Genomic DNA, 15,866 nt, shown 5'->3' on the forward strand with positions numbered 1-15,866 from the left:
TACAGGCTATCAAGTAATTCATCACACATTTTGCAAATTAATTAACTGTGATTGTTTCTTAAGACTAAACTAATGCTATAATGCAAATTCATTTATGACAGACAAAGAGGCTCAGAAGGTGAGCAAAACACACCTGCAGACTTTAATAAAAGACTCAGACTCTAAATTATGCCATGCTCACCTCGCCCACTGAATTGGAGAGGGCCTGAACAATTTTTTCATGTGCTGTGGCCACAACACTCTGGCTGTTGATCTCAATAATCCGATGGCCGACTCGGACACCCCCTCGTTCAGCAATACCTCCACGCATGAGACTGCAGATCTGTGTGGGACGTGGACAGAGAGTTCAGAGAGCACTCACCCCCCACCCCACACACACAAACTTTCATGCTTCAACTTTTCTTCCTCAAAAGAATAAATCAGTCTGTGCTCTGAAAGTCAAAAATCTAGGTTAGCACAGCATCCACTCCACTAAAAAAAATAAAGAATGCTTGCGTTACCCAAATGTGCAGCGGTAGCAGAAACATTACCTGCATGGCTTAATTGAACAGTGTGCATTCTGTTGGGGCATGCTTCTCAAAAATAATGACCTACTGGAAACAACTTTCTAACCGGAAGCTATATAGCAGTCTGGAGATTAACTTCTCTTCCACAACTGCCTGGAAGCATGGAGGTGAATGCATCAGTGGGTAGAGCTAATAAAACCTGCCACTAATTGTAATGTTTAGTCCTGTAGAGAACTGTCAGTGCTCATGTTGATAGAGGAGAGGTTTTCAGACTTCGGCTTAAAGGCATGGTCAAAAAACGGGAATAAAGAAACAGTATTGTTCAAACACCCATACTCACTATGCCGTTCTGTACGCTGAAGCCCAGCTGATACTTCAGGTCTGGCCGCTTAATGAGGACGGTGGTGACAGGAGGGCAGCTCACAATGTTCAGCTTCACCTGCACCTGGTTCTTCAGGCCCTAATAATCAGAGCAGAAACTCAGCACAGCCAGTCTTTTTTTTTATTGTAGTAATATCATTCATATTGTGGAAATCGTCATCTTTTTAATTGCCACTGTGCTATTATAGGATCGTATTATGAGGAACTGTGACTATAGCAGGCTCCTGTGTGTGAAATGTGATCTGTCAAATCCTCTGGATGGAGGTAAACATATTCCAAGCGCACAAAATAAAAAGCTCGCTCACTGTCTTTAACCGCTTAGTCCTGCTAGTGCTATGGCTGCCGGAGCCCATCCCGAGACACTGGGCGCAGGATGGGAACTCACACCTACGGTCAATTTAGAGTCGTAAATCCATCTATTTACATGCCTTTAGACAGCGGGAGGAAACCCACGCTGAAATGGGGAGGGATGGCATGCAAACTCCACCCATATATGCTCCAAGGCGGGACTCACAATCTCGGAAGTGAAAGGCTCTTTTTGTTAGGTATAATGACCATGTGAAGTGGCAACCATCTGGAAAGATGTTGTACTTTATTATACTTCTTGAGCGTTTTATTGCTGGCGAGGCCGGCAGTATTGAAATAAATAAATACCTTGATGATTCCCTGACAGGTGGCGAGCGGCAGTCCCACTAGGCTGGTGTTGTTGATGGACATGATCTGGTCTCCGATGCTGAGCTTGCCAGAACGGGCAGCCGGCCCGCCGTTCATCATGTTGGCCAAAATCACCGTGGGCAAGATGGAGCCCCAGCCAGACTCCACTATCACGACGCCCAGGATCTCTCCTTTCTGCTTTTCCAGCTGAAGCTACGGAGAGAACGAAACAGAGAGGGTTATGAAGCCAGTCCAGCTGTAAATAATATGTAAATTAAGACTGCCCCATAAAAAAAGGAGATGAAAGGCATTTTGTTGCTGTCACAATAAAAAGCTGTGAGGGGGCGCTTTCCTTGAGCTTTTGAAAAGAGCACTAGTCTCACATGAACACATTTGGCACTGGCTTTCTCACATCTCCTTTCATACCACACCAAAAACGGTCAAATGGAGTTATGCACCAAAGGCGAAGGCGAGGAGGACATTTCATTCCCCCGCCATCATTTCTGTTATTTTCACGCTTCTAGCGTGTTTATTTTTAAGTTTTTGAGGTCCTGCTATTGATGCAACCTTTATGCTCTGCCTGGCATAAACAACAGGGTCTGAAAAGGGGATCTGAAAGAGGAAATAGACGACTGCACAGAATAGAATAGTAATTCAATATGTTGTAAAAAAGAACAACCCCCCCCACCCACTCTGGCAACGCACAGCATTCGTCAAAAGAGCAGAGCACAAGAGTGAGACGTCAAATAAAACGCAAGAGAAAACCTTTTAGAATACTAATCTGACCTCTTTGCAGTTCTCAGAGTTGGAGAAGTGGATGAGGTCATCGTTGTACATCTCCTGCGTGTTGATGATGTCACTGTACTCCTTCTGGCTCAGGTCCTCCGGGTTGATGCCGTTGGCTCGCAGGAACTCCTGGTAGGCCACGCTGAAGGCCTGACCAATGGACTGGGCGATGAGCTGGGCCTGACAGAGAAGGTGGGACAAATATGAAATGGAGAAAAAGTGCGATTCTCCCCATGACAACGTCCAAAAACAGGCTATTCGATATGCAGGAAAAAAACGACGCATGCAGGAATTATGCTGATCAACAGAACTGTTGCTGTGGTATCAGCTGCATTTGACGCTGCTAGTCCTGCCTTATCTCCTTTCTGATTCAAAGCAAAGTATCAAATGCACATTGATTTTTTTCTAGCTGCCAGAAGTGATTGTTGTAAGTTTCAATCCTGGTGCTGCAGAGAGGCTGGACAAGCCTTGACTCTGCCCGACGCATACATGGCTGCTATGCATGCATTATTCAGCCTACAGCAGGGACTCAGTGGAATCGATCACCGCCACCCTGTCACTGATAAAGAATATTACAGGTCCCGCCGACTCCATCAATACACATAATTCTCCCCTTCACCGCTGTTTTCCGAACAGGCCCGTTCAGTAATTCAGCAAGTTTAAAGTCAGCTGAATGTATGAAGCAGCAGCATTGTTCCCATCCTGACCTGCGAGCTGGAGACAAAGCAGCATCATCCATCACTATATCCACACTGCTTTGGACCAGAGAACACTATGAGAAACAGGGAGGGCCGTGTTCCGGTGTGACAGTCATTGCACAGCATCATGCAGATGATCGTCATGCAGCTCTGGACAGTGACTGATAAGTTGCGCATTCGCTCCTTTTCAAAAGTGTCCTTGTCCATCGGCGTACACTCGGTTCAGCTCGGTTTTATGTTGTTTTTTTTTATATGTTCTGCAGGCCTGAGACATTTAAAGCCGCTGAATGTAATGAGTCACCAGTGTGTTGTTTTGCAGTAAAGATGATTGTCACTGAATGGAGGAGGGATAATCTTTTCATGACGGTGTAGTTTGTGTTAGTCTACGGTGTTAAAAAGGCTTATTTTCATTATTATTTCCATAATCTAATGTATTCTCACATGTACACTGATTTATTCTATGCAGCAAAGTTAAAGATTGTGCCCATATTTACACAATTTGTTGTATGTATAATGAGTTGCCACATGTGCAGTGTGAATTATATCCTGTCCTATTCTGCAGCATTCAATTCTGTTCTATTCAACTTTCTGCATGAACATTAGAAATCATGAGCACTTTTAACCACCATCTGTGAATACATACAGCAACAATCAAAAATGTGGATGCACCTACTCTGTGGCGACTAAGATGGAGCCATTTTGAAAGTGACATGATGGTCATTGTGAAACACTGCAGCACAGCACACGGTGACACAACTAAACAGGTCCGCTGCTTTTAACCCATCACCCTTGGTGAGCAGTGGGCAGCCAGGGAGCAGTGTGTGGGGACGGTGCTTTGCTCAGTGGCACCTCACTGATCGGTATTCGAATCGGCAACCTTCTGATTATGGGACCACTTCCTTAACCGCTAGGCCACCACTGACCCCAATAAACCTTCAGGACTGGTGAAAACCGTCCCCGTTGTCTAAGTTAAGGTGGTGGAGAGAAGACAAGAGTGTGAATGCCATCACAGCAAAAGCTGCCTGATTTGGAGAGATGCAAACATTCAACTTTTTGCCTTATTTGTATGTTTAATTTATTACATAACCTCACATGCATCATTTTATAGTCCTGTGTCTTCAGTCTTGTTCCATAATGTAAAAAATGCAAGAGCCATAAATGAGTAAGTGCATCCAAACTTTGACTGGTAGTGTATCCTGCTGTGCAGTAAAACACACTTACATCCTCGGACTCAAACACATGGCAGATCATCTTGTACTGCTTCTTGCCCTCAGGCGCCCCGGGCGTGGTCTCGATGCAGTCCTGCGAGGCAGTCCTAGGCATACGGCGACGAGCCATCAGCACCACAATGTTCCCAATGTCTGCGATGTACGAGATAGTTCGCAGCGCGTTGTCCATCATGGTCTCCTAGACAACCAACGGCAAATAGCAATTAAAAAACAGTGAGTCACAAGTCATACATAACCACTCTCCAGTCATCCAGCTGTTTCACTTTGCTTTCACACAAAACAACAAACCCATGCTCCATACACCAATTCAGTGTTTTCTCATCACTCGTGACTGACCTAATTGGCATGCGTATATACTACAACTTTTCACCTGTAGTGCAGCGAGCAGTGAGGAAAACCCATACATTTCTATTCAGCAGACAACCCGGCGCGAGAGCCCATGCATGGAAATCACATCTCTAATCAGCTCGACACTTTCCTGCCCCAGGGAACGAGCAGGTATTCTCCGAATGGCAGAAGGCCTGGGCTTACCCCGTATCCTGTTAAAACAATGTGTGCGACTGGGCCCCCCTGCAACACAGTCGTCCTGGCTTGAACACCCAGAATCTGTCCCTTATCAGATGATCCTTTCTGATTTCTCTCTGCATGTTCTCCATTACAGCAGCTGTCAGGGAGAGACTGTGCATTGCAGCACATGCATCAGTGCCAGTCAGCCCACACATGGCTTCCTGGGGCGACAAGGACCCAGACATTCTGCTCAGTTAAAACAGAGTTTACCACACACACACACACACACACACATGGACAAAGCGTGTCTGAGCGGGTCTGGGCTCTATCCATCATACACAAGTGTAAAATTTGTTTTAAAATTCTTGGCCATATCAGCATATTTGAAGGTTCTGCATAAATGTGCTTGTTTGATTTGTCTATAAGGTTAAACTGCTTAAAAACAAGGTGACATATTCACCCCTCGTAGCAACAGGTGTTTGCTGAGGTTTTGGGGTTTATATTTCCATTTTAATCGCCTCCATGTGAGGATTTCGAAGCGTGGTGATAAGAAATGCATGAACAGTAATGATGAAATAATTACAGTGATAATTTGCTCCAGGCAGTGGTATAGCAAATTCTGGGCCCTGTAAATAAGCAGCCTCTGCGGGCCACATTCGATCCAGGATTTTATTTTAGGCTTCCAGAGCCCCCCACCAAGTTGTGTCCAGGGGATTCTGCCTAGTGTGATGCCCATGGCTCCAGGAAACCAGTGGCACTTGGGCATCTAGCATATGCCCATCTGTTTCATGGGCAATTGAATTTTATATTTGGAGAGCTGCATAATGCCAATGTTGGAGTGTGTGATTTTTTGATTATTCCCAACCATTCAAAAGTTTAGGGTAATTTCAAAATTAGTTTTTCATGAAAAAAATTATTTGGATACTTGGATGCACTTGGATACTGTACTAGTGTGACTTTGGACAGTTTTATTGCTTCTTTATTCAGATAAACTGTTTTTAGATGTGCTAAGAAAGGGGTTTTCTAATAATGAAAAAAAAAATGAAAATAATGAAATCTGAGAGACTGACAGACTGGATCTCTCTACATTCATGCAGATTTGATAATCAACAGTCATTTCCAGCAACTGGAGTCATTTACAACATGAACAATGTCTGGACTGGAGTTTCAACCTATTCAATGTCTTTTTAATGCTCCAAAGAAAGACATTTCTAAATAACATTTGAACAAGAGTATATATAATATGATCAATACAGTCATGTGCCTGAGCATGTGTGTGTTTCTTACTTGTGTGTCCGCATTGAGAACTTTGATCCTCTGGGTGGAGATGAAAAGATCCACTTCAGTGAGGGTTTGGGCATCGCCTTCCGCATTCTGCACAGACGTACAGAGAGACGCACATCAACATCAAACACGTTTAATAAGGGCCCACCAGGGGGTCGTACATAAACTAAGTGCTCCCACTGAAATCATTTAAGCTGCTCATTTACGAATTACTCACTCGCACAGTGTGATGACACCATACTTTACGCTATTGAAAATATGGGATCGATATAAAAAATACTCCACTCATAATAACCACATAAATGACATCAGGAGAACAGTAGTGCTGGAAAGTATTGTTAAATTAAATAGCTTTGAAGGGGAAAAAGGTGCAGCCTGTCCATCATTTCAGAGGGACCAGAAAGGATGAGGGGGATGCAGAAGGAGTGGAGTATGGAGGAAATGCACATAATGGAAATTCACTTATAATGAATGAAGGCATGCGACCAGCAGGTTTGGAGACTGTCCATGCATGATTGATGGCAGAGAGGACGGGACACAGAGCAAAAGCCACTTGTCACCGGCGACCAAGATCAATGTTTGTTGTGGCACCGGGGCGATTCGACTCTGGGCATGTCACTGCCTACATGCCAATCGCATGCACACTTTCCAATTTGTACCAATTAGCATGCTTGGCACAGTAATTAAATTGTGTTTGATCAAAGCTAATCAGCTTGAAGCCAGAGAAATATATAATCGCAAACACTAGTGCAGCCCTAATTCGAAACTAATGCAGCTCATTCCAATTTCCAGTTGTTTTGGGGAATATTAATTCTTAATATTTCTGCACAGCATGAGAACTTTGTTCGATTCACGGGCACAGTTTCTCTGGAAGTTCATTGATATTTTTAAACGTGCATGATTCTTTTTGTTTATTATAATTGTAATACGCTGCCTGGAGGTCGGGTACCCCGCCTGTGCATGGACACACGCACACACACACACGGCAGCACATTCAACAGTTGAAAATTCTAAGAGAGTAACACACACAAACACACTGACGCACAAGGCAACACAGAGGTGTAACTGCAGCAGGGGTGATGGCAAAATGGCAGGACGTGATGATCAGCATCTTCTTTGCATTCACTGCTTGTCTCTTTTGCTATGTTGTGCTTTACACACCGCCTTTTTCTTGATTTTGGCAGCCTTCTGCACCCTCTGGGTGGCGTTGGGACAGAACAGGGGGTCGTCACACACAGGAGGGCAGGAAAGGGGGGAAGATAAAAAAAGAAAAAGAAAAACTCAGACACAAAATAAGAAAGGAACAAAACAGCAGGTCTTCTATACCATCACAGCTTTCCTCAGACAAGTGTGTGGCATCGCGCCTGTGTTCTGCTTGAAAAAACCAAAACAGCAATTAGACGTTTATAATTGCTCTTTCCACATTCATACAGCAAATCATAGGACATGCAAATGGGTCCATAACAGCCTATCAAAACAAGCAAAATACGAGTGGTTGAAGGTGTCATAGAAACTTGGATGAATATGATGATGATATGCTGGTTCTCTGGTGTTTTGGGGGTTCCGAGCCCCGTTTTGTGTTGGACAAAATGTCCTTTTTTTTGCCATTTAGAATTTTTCTTTAATCTACCATAGACCATCTTAAGCACTGTAACTGATTTTATTATTTTTATTTTATTGACTTGTACAGTTGTGGCAACTGCTAATTTAATTAGTCTGGCATGCTCTTCAAAGACAGTGGCCTCGCACTCTTGAAATGTTTAAAGGCATCTGTAGATTGGTGAATTCAATCTCGCAAAAAAGGGATGTCTTTCTGTCCAGACTGTGCAGCTCTGCGAGGTGAACCCTCTACCTGACCTCCCCAACACAATCCGACTGCCTTTTGAAAGGTTTTCAATTTGCCGCAGAGGAACAGCAATGATTCAGCTGGATAACACACCATGTCTCAGGGGAAAGTGTCATAACCCAGAGACAGAACCCCTTCTGAGAGAAAAATAGGATCTTTGGGAAAAACATTGAGGCTGAAAAATATAGCATCCGTAGCACAATGTCTAGTGTCTAATGTACGCCTGCTGGAACTATTATTATCTCGAGCTTTTGTTTGGAGTGTACATTTTTAAATGTCCCTTAACAGGACATCATAAATAAAAAACAATTTGTAGTTTTCTAAAAAAGAATGTCCTTATATAAGGATAGGATAGTGAAAGTGAAGGGATTGTCACTGTGAAACACTGCACAGCACAGCACACAGTAACACAACGAAATTGGTCCTCTGTATTTAACCCATCGCCCTTGGTGAGCAATGGGCAGCCATGACAGGCGGCCGGGGTGCAGTGTGAGGAGAGGGTACTTTATTGAGTGGCACCTCAGTGGCACCTTGGCAGATCGGGATTTGAACCGGCAACCTTCTGATCAGTTTCAACCTAAAAATTGGATGATCATTAGTACCATGTCTACATTTGTTTCTTGAGGCATAGAAGCATGCTGATGATATTTACGCCATCTTCTTTTCTTTATGTTTTGTGTTTAGTGTTTCTCTGACCACTAGAGGGCAAAGCCAAGGTCCCTGAATGAGGATAACAGGGTTAAATGGAACAGAATAAAATATTACGGTAAATGGAAGCCAAACCGCAGTATGAGGACAAGGGATCTCAGGAGGTTGAACTGACAAATTTACCTGTACTCAAGTGAATGTGCCTTATAAAGATGCCAATAAACTGGTCTGCTTTACCTGACCCGCATCCTTCCCCCCTTTGTACATACATCAGTTTATCATTGAATAAATGACCTTGATTACTTAAATGACCATGTACACATTTATTTGTATATATTTCATTTCATTCTAATCTCTAATAGCTAGCTAACCTCTTATGGTTTATTGGGATAAGAGTAGACAGTGAGCATGATTATGTTGTTTATGAAGGTGTCTGTTAGTGTCAAACACTGCTGCACCAGCCAGCACGACTCTGATGTCCCCAAAACAGCCGGCTCAGGTGGCACAGTGCACACCGGCAGCTCCAGGGACCCTGTCCACTGCTCACTAAGGATGATGGGTTAACACAAACACATTTCATTGTGTGCACCATGTGCTGTGCTGTGTATCAAAATGACAATTAGTCTGGCAGCAAACAGCAAAAAAATCATAAAGACACAGGCGTTGATCAATTTCTAGCTTTAAGGAATGTTTTATGGAAAACAATAAAAGAATGAACAGCGACGTTTCCATATACTGTTTCCGAAATTCCCTGTCTACTTCAGAATAAAGCAATGCAGATAACTGCTTAGAAATTATAAAGGTCAGTAAGGTCACCTCAAGTTTAATATGAACAAAACCACCTAACAGAAACAGAACTAGGTACCAGAATTAAGAATGCAAAATGAGGAATTAGTTGATAAATCCACAGTGAAGGAACACATCTTGCAACATTGGATGTTTCAATATGTGCAAGATTCAGTAACTTTTATCCAAGCTCTGGGAATGTGGCCCCCAAATTGAGTATTATCCTCATATTTATACTTTAAATAGAGCTGCTTTTGATTTGAATGCAGTCATATAAAAACAAGTTCTGCATATGCAAGGCCCAGCAGATGTTTGAGAAGATATAATGCATCTTGGACTACTGATGATGTTTTTTCCTATGAAAGCAGTATTCTTTTATATATAAACACACATCTATTGTACTGATATACTGTTCTATGCAAACTGTCTATTGCTCTTTCACAGTAAATTCAGATAAAACCAGATGAGAAAAAGAAGACCTTGTGAATCCTGGTGCATTTGCCATGTGCCTTTAATTTGAATTATTCCTGTGGCTAAAGGTGTCTACCCAGACATGGATTTAGTAGTCGCTCTGTGTGCGCGTGTGTGTGTGTGTGTGTGTGTGTGTGTGTGTGAAGGACGTATGTTCTTGGTGTTCTTGGACAGAGGTGTGAGGCAGGAGAATTGCCCTGACCCTGTCTCTAAAGTGACAAACACACACACACAGTACATGTCAGGCCTTTTCTGTGTGAAGGGACAGTAAGTGCCGAAAAGTGACAAAAATAACAGAGGTAAGGAAATAAAATAAATAATTTACAAAAGGAAAAAGCTGTCAGTTGGACGTTGCCATGGTTTCAACTTGAAAGGCTTTTGATGGTGGTGAGGAAAGAAAGGGGAGTCCAGATTGGATTGCTTTTCAGCTGGGTGGGTAGAGGCTGGCCCGTGCAGCCATGAAGACGCATTTACAGAAATGAAACCTTCGGTGGCCCAGTTAAAAGCTGACAATCACCCAGTGATCAGCCGCCTGTTGCTGTATGACAAGGAACTTCTCAGAAGTCAAGCATTACATACAATATAAAAACGCTTGGACAAAAATCAATGGAAATCAATGGAAATGCATTCAATAACACTTTGCATAAGTAATATATAGTAATATATACAAAAAAGTAATATATACAAAATAATAAAATAATAATTTTAAGTGCAGAATGTTAACTTTTTCCATTTCAGCATTAAAAATCATGTAATTGAATTTTTTTTTGCTTAGTGCTACCCTAATCTGAAGTTTCTTTCTGAAATTCAGCCTTTGTGCAGAAATACAGCCACTTGAGCCAGCCAGTCCCACTATGAGATTTCCCCAGGACGCGCATTATCGTGTTAATGTTAAATAATCTCACAAAGTGAAATTTTCATGATAAGGGACCTAACATGATTAATATAGCAAAACAAACATCCTATGTGATCCCATCCCAACTGATATAGTCAAAAAGACAGGCTGTCCTGGCTAATAAACTTCTAAATAATAAATACTGCATTGTAAAATGTTACTATTAGGAGTTGTTCAGTTAAGATAATTGGGCTTATTGCAATTATTATTGGGCTTATTGCAATTATTATTAATTATTTAAATAATCTATGAGCCCCAGAATTTTCACTTTGGCACATTGATTTCTGATCCAGTACCACAGGTCAAGTTCCAGTTTCAGTACTTTATTACAGGTCTTGGCACAGGCCAGACCCAAATAAAAAGAGCCTTCATTTTTTTTAAGAATATCACAGGATAGTGCTACAGAAAGTATAATCAGTCAATTAAAAAAGGTGGACTCATACATGTGAAAAGAAATTCAAACCACAGCCATCCTTTGGGCATCAATAGTCTCATTTAGGGGTTTATCAGTCGTAACCTCTTCACAGGTCTATTGCACTGGTTGTTCCAGTCATCAGATACAAAAGCAATAATAGATCAAAGATCTCATTTATTCTTTTGATAAAAATGGACGTAACTAAGGACGTACTATAAATAACTGCCTACCAGTAAAGTGAAGTGATTGTCATTGTGATACACAGAACAGCACATGGTGACACAATGAAATGTGTCCTCTGTATTTAACCATCACCCTTGGTGAGCAGTGTTCAGCCATAACAGGTGCCCGGGGAGCAGTGTGCACCTCAGTGGCACCTTGGCAGATTGGGAACCGGCAACCTTCTGATTACGGGGCCACTTCCTTAACCACTAGGCCACCACTGCCCCATAAAATGTTCATTGAATACTATCATGCAACCAAAGTGTATTTTTGCCCAATCAATTTTTAGCAATAATTAAAAAATACAGGACAATAAAACCAGACCCTCTCCTTCCTATGCTAACCAGCTTCCATAAGCCCTAGCGAAAACTTTTAGACTATACACATACAGTGGGGCAAAACATTTAGTCAGCCACCCATTGTGCAAGTTAAAAAGATGAGAGTGGCCTGTAATTTTCATCATAGGTATACCTCAACTATGAGAGACAAAATAAGAAAAATATCCAGAAAATCACATCCTCTGATTTTTAAATTATGGTGGAAAATTAGTATTTGGTCACTAACAAACAAGCAAGATTTCTGACTCTCACAGACCTATAAGTTCTTCTGTAAAAGGCTCCTCTGTCCTGCACTCATTACCTGTATTAATGGCACCTGTTTGGACTCATTATCAGTATAAAAGACACGTGTCTACAACCTCAAACAGTCACACTCCAAACTCCACTATGGCCAAGACCAAAGAGCTGTGTAAGGACACCAGAAACAAAATTGTAGACCTGCACAAGGCTGGGAAGACTGAATCTGCAATAGGTAAGCAGCTTGGTTTGAAGAAATCAACTGTGGGAGCAATTATTAGAAAATGGAAGACATACAAGACCACTGTTAATCTCCCTCGATCTGGGGCTCTACGCAAGATCTCACCCTGTGGGGTCAAAATGATTACAAGAACGGTGATCAAAAATCCCAGAACCACACGGGGGGACCTAGTGAATGACCTGCAGAGAGCTGGGTAACAAAGGCTACCATCAGTACGACGCCAGGGACTCAAATGTCCAGGCCTGTCTGAAGTTTGCTAGAGAGCATCTGGATGATCCAGAAGAGGATTGGGAGAATGTCATATGGTCTGATGAAACCAAAACAGAACTTTTTGGTAAAAACTCTACTTGTCGTGTTTGGAGGAGAAAGAATGCTGAGTTGCATCCAAAGAACACCATACCTACTGTGAAGTATGGGAGTGGAAACATCATGTTTTGGGGGTGTTTTTCTGCAAAGGGACCCGGATGACTGATCTGTGTAAAGGAAAGAATGAATGGGGCCATGTTTCGTAAGTTTTTGAGTGAAAACCTCCTTCCATCAGCAAGGGCACTGAAGATGAAACGTGGCTGGGTCTTTCAGCATGACAATGATCCCAAACACACTGCCCGGGTAACGAAGGAATGGCTTCGTAAGAAGCATTTCAAGGTTCTGGATGTCAACCCCATAGAAAATCTTTGGAGGGAGTTGAAAGTCTGTGTTACCCAGCGACAGCCCCAAAACATCACTGCTGTAGAGGAGATCTGCATGGAAGAATGGGCCAAAATACCAGCAACAGTGTGTGAAAACCTTGTGAAGACGTTTGACCTCCGTCATTGACAACAAAGGGTATATAACAAAGTATTGAGATGAACTTTTGTTAGTGACCAAATACTAATTTTCCACCATAATTTGCAAATAAATTATTTAAAAATCAGAGGATTTTTTTCCTCATTTTGTCTCTCAAACAAATGACAAACTGCATGGTGTAAGTATGAGAGTACATACAGAGACAGGTTGAAAATGTATAATGGCCCAATAGGTCTTCAGCAGGAGAAATATTTTCATCTAAACAGTTTGGAGAAAATAAGCTTGGGTTGGCCATGTCCTTCAGTTGTCTAGTCAGTCCTTGTTTCATTTAAGGAAACAAATACCTGCCTTGGCCCACCAATAATTTTACTATTATTACCTGCTTTTTCCCCCTAGCAGAAATGAAAATGCCATTCCTAAATAGCTGCATGTCAGAAACAAACAAGCGCCTAGTATCAGCCGCTGCCAGTCACAGGTACCGCAGAGCCCACGGATCCTCCATCAGTATGCATTGGAAGTAAATGAGAAAAACAGCAGTGTACAAAAGGAGGCGAGATAACCGGCACCCTGCATGCCAGCGGACCGGTCAACCCTCACCACCATTCCTGCCTCTCCAGAATGGCACACGCGTCCAGTCGGAATGCTGCAACTGCTCTGGCGAGATGCCGTCCGTGTGGACAATCTGGCCCGATTGCGGCCAAGTTTCTTTCTTTCTTTTTTTTTTTTAGAAAACTGTATCGTTGTTTAAAGATCTCGTGCTCCTGCTCTTAAAATGTAAAGAATTTACTATGTATGTGCAAAATAAAGTTTCTCCTTGTGTAAAAATCATCCTCAAATTCCAGTCAGACCTCTGGGATTTCACTGCTTCACTGTGGCATCATTAAAACAAGATTTTACCAAGGAAAAAAATGCAGCTGGGGTGTAAAGAGAAGTCTATGGGGTTCGGAATCAGCCTATTGGGGACGCAGGAGATTATTCATCACCGTCGTATAATTAATCCTATAACTACTGATCAGGCATGGTCTCCTGGGGTGTAAACAAACAAGAATAATGCAGTAAGAACGCAAGCGTGCTCTGAGTCATCAGAAGCCTCGGGTCGGACGGCAGTAGGTGGGCGGGAGGGAGTGAAGGTGGGAGCGGGGGCGGGGTCGGTGGGCGATGGCGACTGCTGTGCTGGGTTACCTTGACTCGACTGACTGCCTCCTGAGCCTGCATCATACGGATGTTTTTGGACGGGTTCCGTTCCGACAGCAGCTGCGTGGACCCAAGGTAGTTGGCAGCGAAGATGATGCCATCGATGAGATCTTCCGGCTCACAGGGGCCTGGAACTGACAGACAGCAGGAAGACGAGGGATTAGAGGTTATTAACAGGAGTGAAGTGATTGTCATTGTGAAACACAGCACAGCACACGGTGACACAATGCAATGTCCTCTGCTTGTAACCCATCACTTTTAGAGAGCAGTGGCCAGCCGTGACAGGCGTCTGTTCTCCCCTTTGATTCCCCTGTTTTTGGCCTGGTTTTGTTTCTGTTGTAATAAATCCTTGTTTGCATTATGTCCCGCCTCTGCGCTTCCTTCCCCCGTCAAACCCTGTAAGTCAGGTAGTCAGCCACTGTGTTAATAACAGTTAGGACTAGAGGTCTTATAGGGCTAGTAGTGTTTATTTCTTTCTTTGATTTAGCGCTGTCCATAGTCCCTGCCATTGTGGTTTCATCTATATATATTGTAAATAAACTTTGGTCACTATTTTTGTACGCTTTGGTTCCCCTTGTTCACTCATCATTGGCAGCTTCACCACCCTTGTTCCCCTGACCCTAGACCAGGGGAAGTTCGGAACACACACACACACACACACACACACACACACACACAGTGTGATAAAAATGCAAGACTGGCTGTGGGTGGGAAATGCGCAGGGGATTAATCTGATATGTAGATGTGGACTCGGAGACACCCACTGAGGGACGCAACCCGCTGTCATTATTTTAGGTTCAGCTATAAATCAAAGTGCACACAGATTAAATGTTATTTGGCCCTAACAAAAGCCTGTGTGTTGTTTTTTTTTTTTTTTTGGTAATGTTGAAAATTCCTTAAATGTGACCAGCCCTCCTGCTGTGAAGCTCTGGCAGACTCACATTGCTCAGTTATCTGTTTCAATCGATGATAAAAATACATAGAGTCTGAGAAGAATTGTATTTCTGTGCTGGAACTAAAGCACAAGAATGTCTGTTGCTTCTGAAAGCTCTCCTGTCACCCAGTGCTGCATCACAATGACTGCGTTTGTAATTGTGTTTGAAGGCCAAAACCCAGAAAAACAGAGTCAGTTACCTCTATCCTGTAATCATCTTCCCACTAATGTCTTGCTTTTGATGTGGAGAAATTGATTTATTTCTGCCTTTTTGATTTTGTTCTTAAAATGTTTAAGGCAAAGTATCATGGGAGAGATAAAAGGAAAATGGAATAAAACATCAAAACTCACCATCAACAAAGCTGGGGAAAGACGCTGTCTTCTTTGTTTGCTACAATGGGGGAAAATGGATTCAGATCATAAGAAAGTGAGGTAAACACTACACAGTCCACACAATAATTAGCATCGTAAGACTTTAAAAGAATGTTTAAAGAGAACAATTTAATATGTTAATGAATAATATAATAATTACAAAGAATCACAGTGTATGTTCTTTAAAAATAAATCCAGGCCATAAAAGCAAACCTTCAACTCATCTCATGTAATCTGAGTGTACCGAGAAACGGCAAATTTCCGATTATGGGTCCATTTCCTTACCTGCTAGGCCGCCAATGCCTGCATTGATTGTTGGTAATATTATAATCATTTGAGAAGCTAGATTTCTGTTTTTAAGCTTTGTAGTTGATATTTATTTATATGTTAAAAAAATATATGTTACAGACCACAGGACCAATCTCACCTTCTCTGA

The 15,866-nt window shown here is 42.4% G+C and overlaps 1 protein-coding gene across 4 annotated transcripts in view; it reads right to left on the reverse strand.

Annotated features, from left to right (window-relative positions):
• The window catches only part of apba2b (amyloid beta (A4) precursor protein-binding, family A, member 2b), a 69,575-nt gene that overhangs the window by 1,366 nt on the left and 52,343 nt on the right, over window positions 1-15,866 (reverse strand). For 3 of the 4 annotated variants that reach the window (XM_028956064.1, XM_028956065.1, XM_028956066.1), the window contains 9 exons: window positions 15,410-15,449; window positions 14,113-14,258; window positions 7,207-7,242; window positions 6,049-6,135; window positions 4,247-4,432; window positions 2,328-2,507; window positions 1,542-1,754; window positions 847-966; window positions 182-322 (listed from right to left, as the gene is read on the reverse strand). In XM_028956064.1, coding sequence (XP_028811897.1) covers window positions 182-322; window positions 847-966; window positions 1,542-1,754; window positions 2,328-2,507; window positions 4,247-4,432; window positions 6,049-6,135; window positions 7,207-7,242; window positions 14,113-14,258; window positions 15,410-15,449 — 1,149 coding nt within the window. The remainder of the gene's footprint in view (window positions 1-181; window positions 323-846; window positions 967-1,541; window positions 1,755-2,327; window positions 2,508-4,246; window positions 4,433-6,048; window positions 6,136-7,206; window positions 7,243-14,112; window positions 14,259-15,409; window positions 15,450-15,866) is intronic. The other variant, XM_028956067.1, reaches the window with a different exon arrangement.

The sequence above is a fragment of the Denticeps clupeoides genome, chromosome 16 (genome assembly GCF_900700375.1).
Source record: "Denticeps clupeoides chromosome 16, fDenClu1.1, whole genome shotgun sequence".
NCBI lineage: Eukaryota > Metazoa > Chordata > Actinopteri > Clupeiformes > Denticipitidae > Denticeps > Denticeps clupeoides.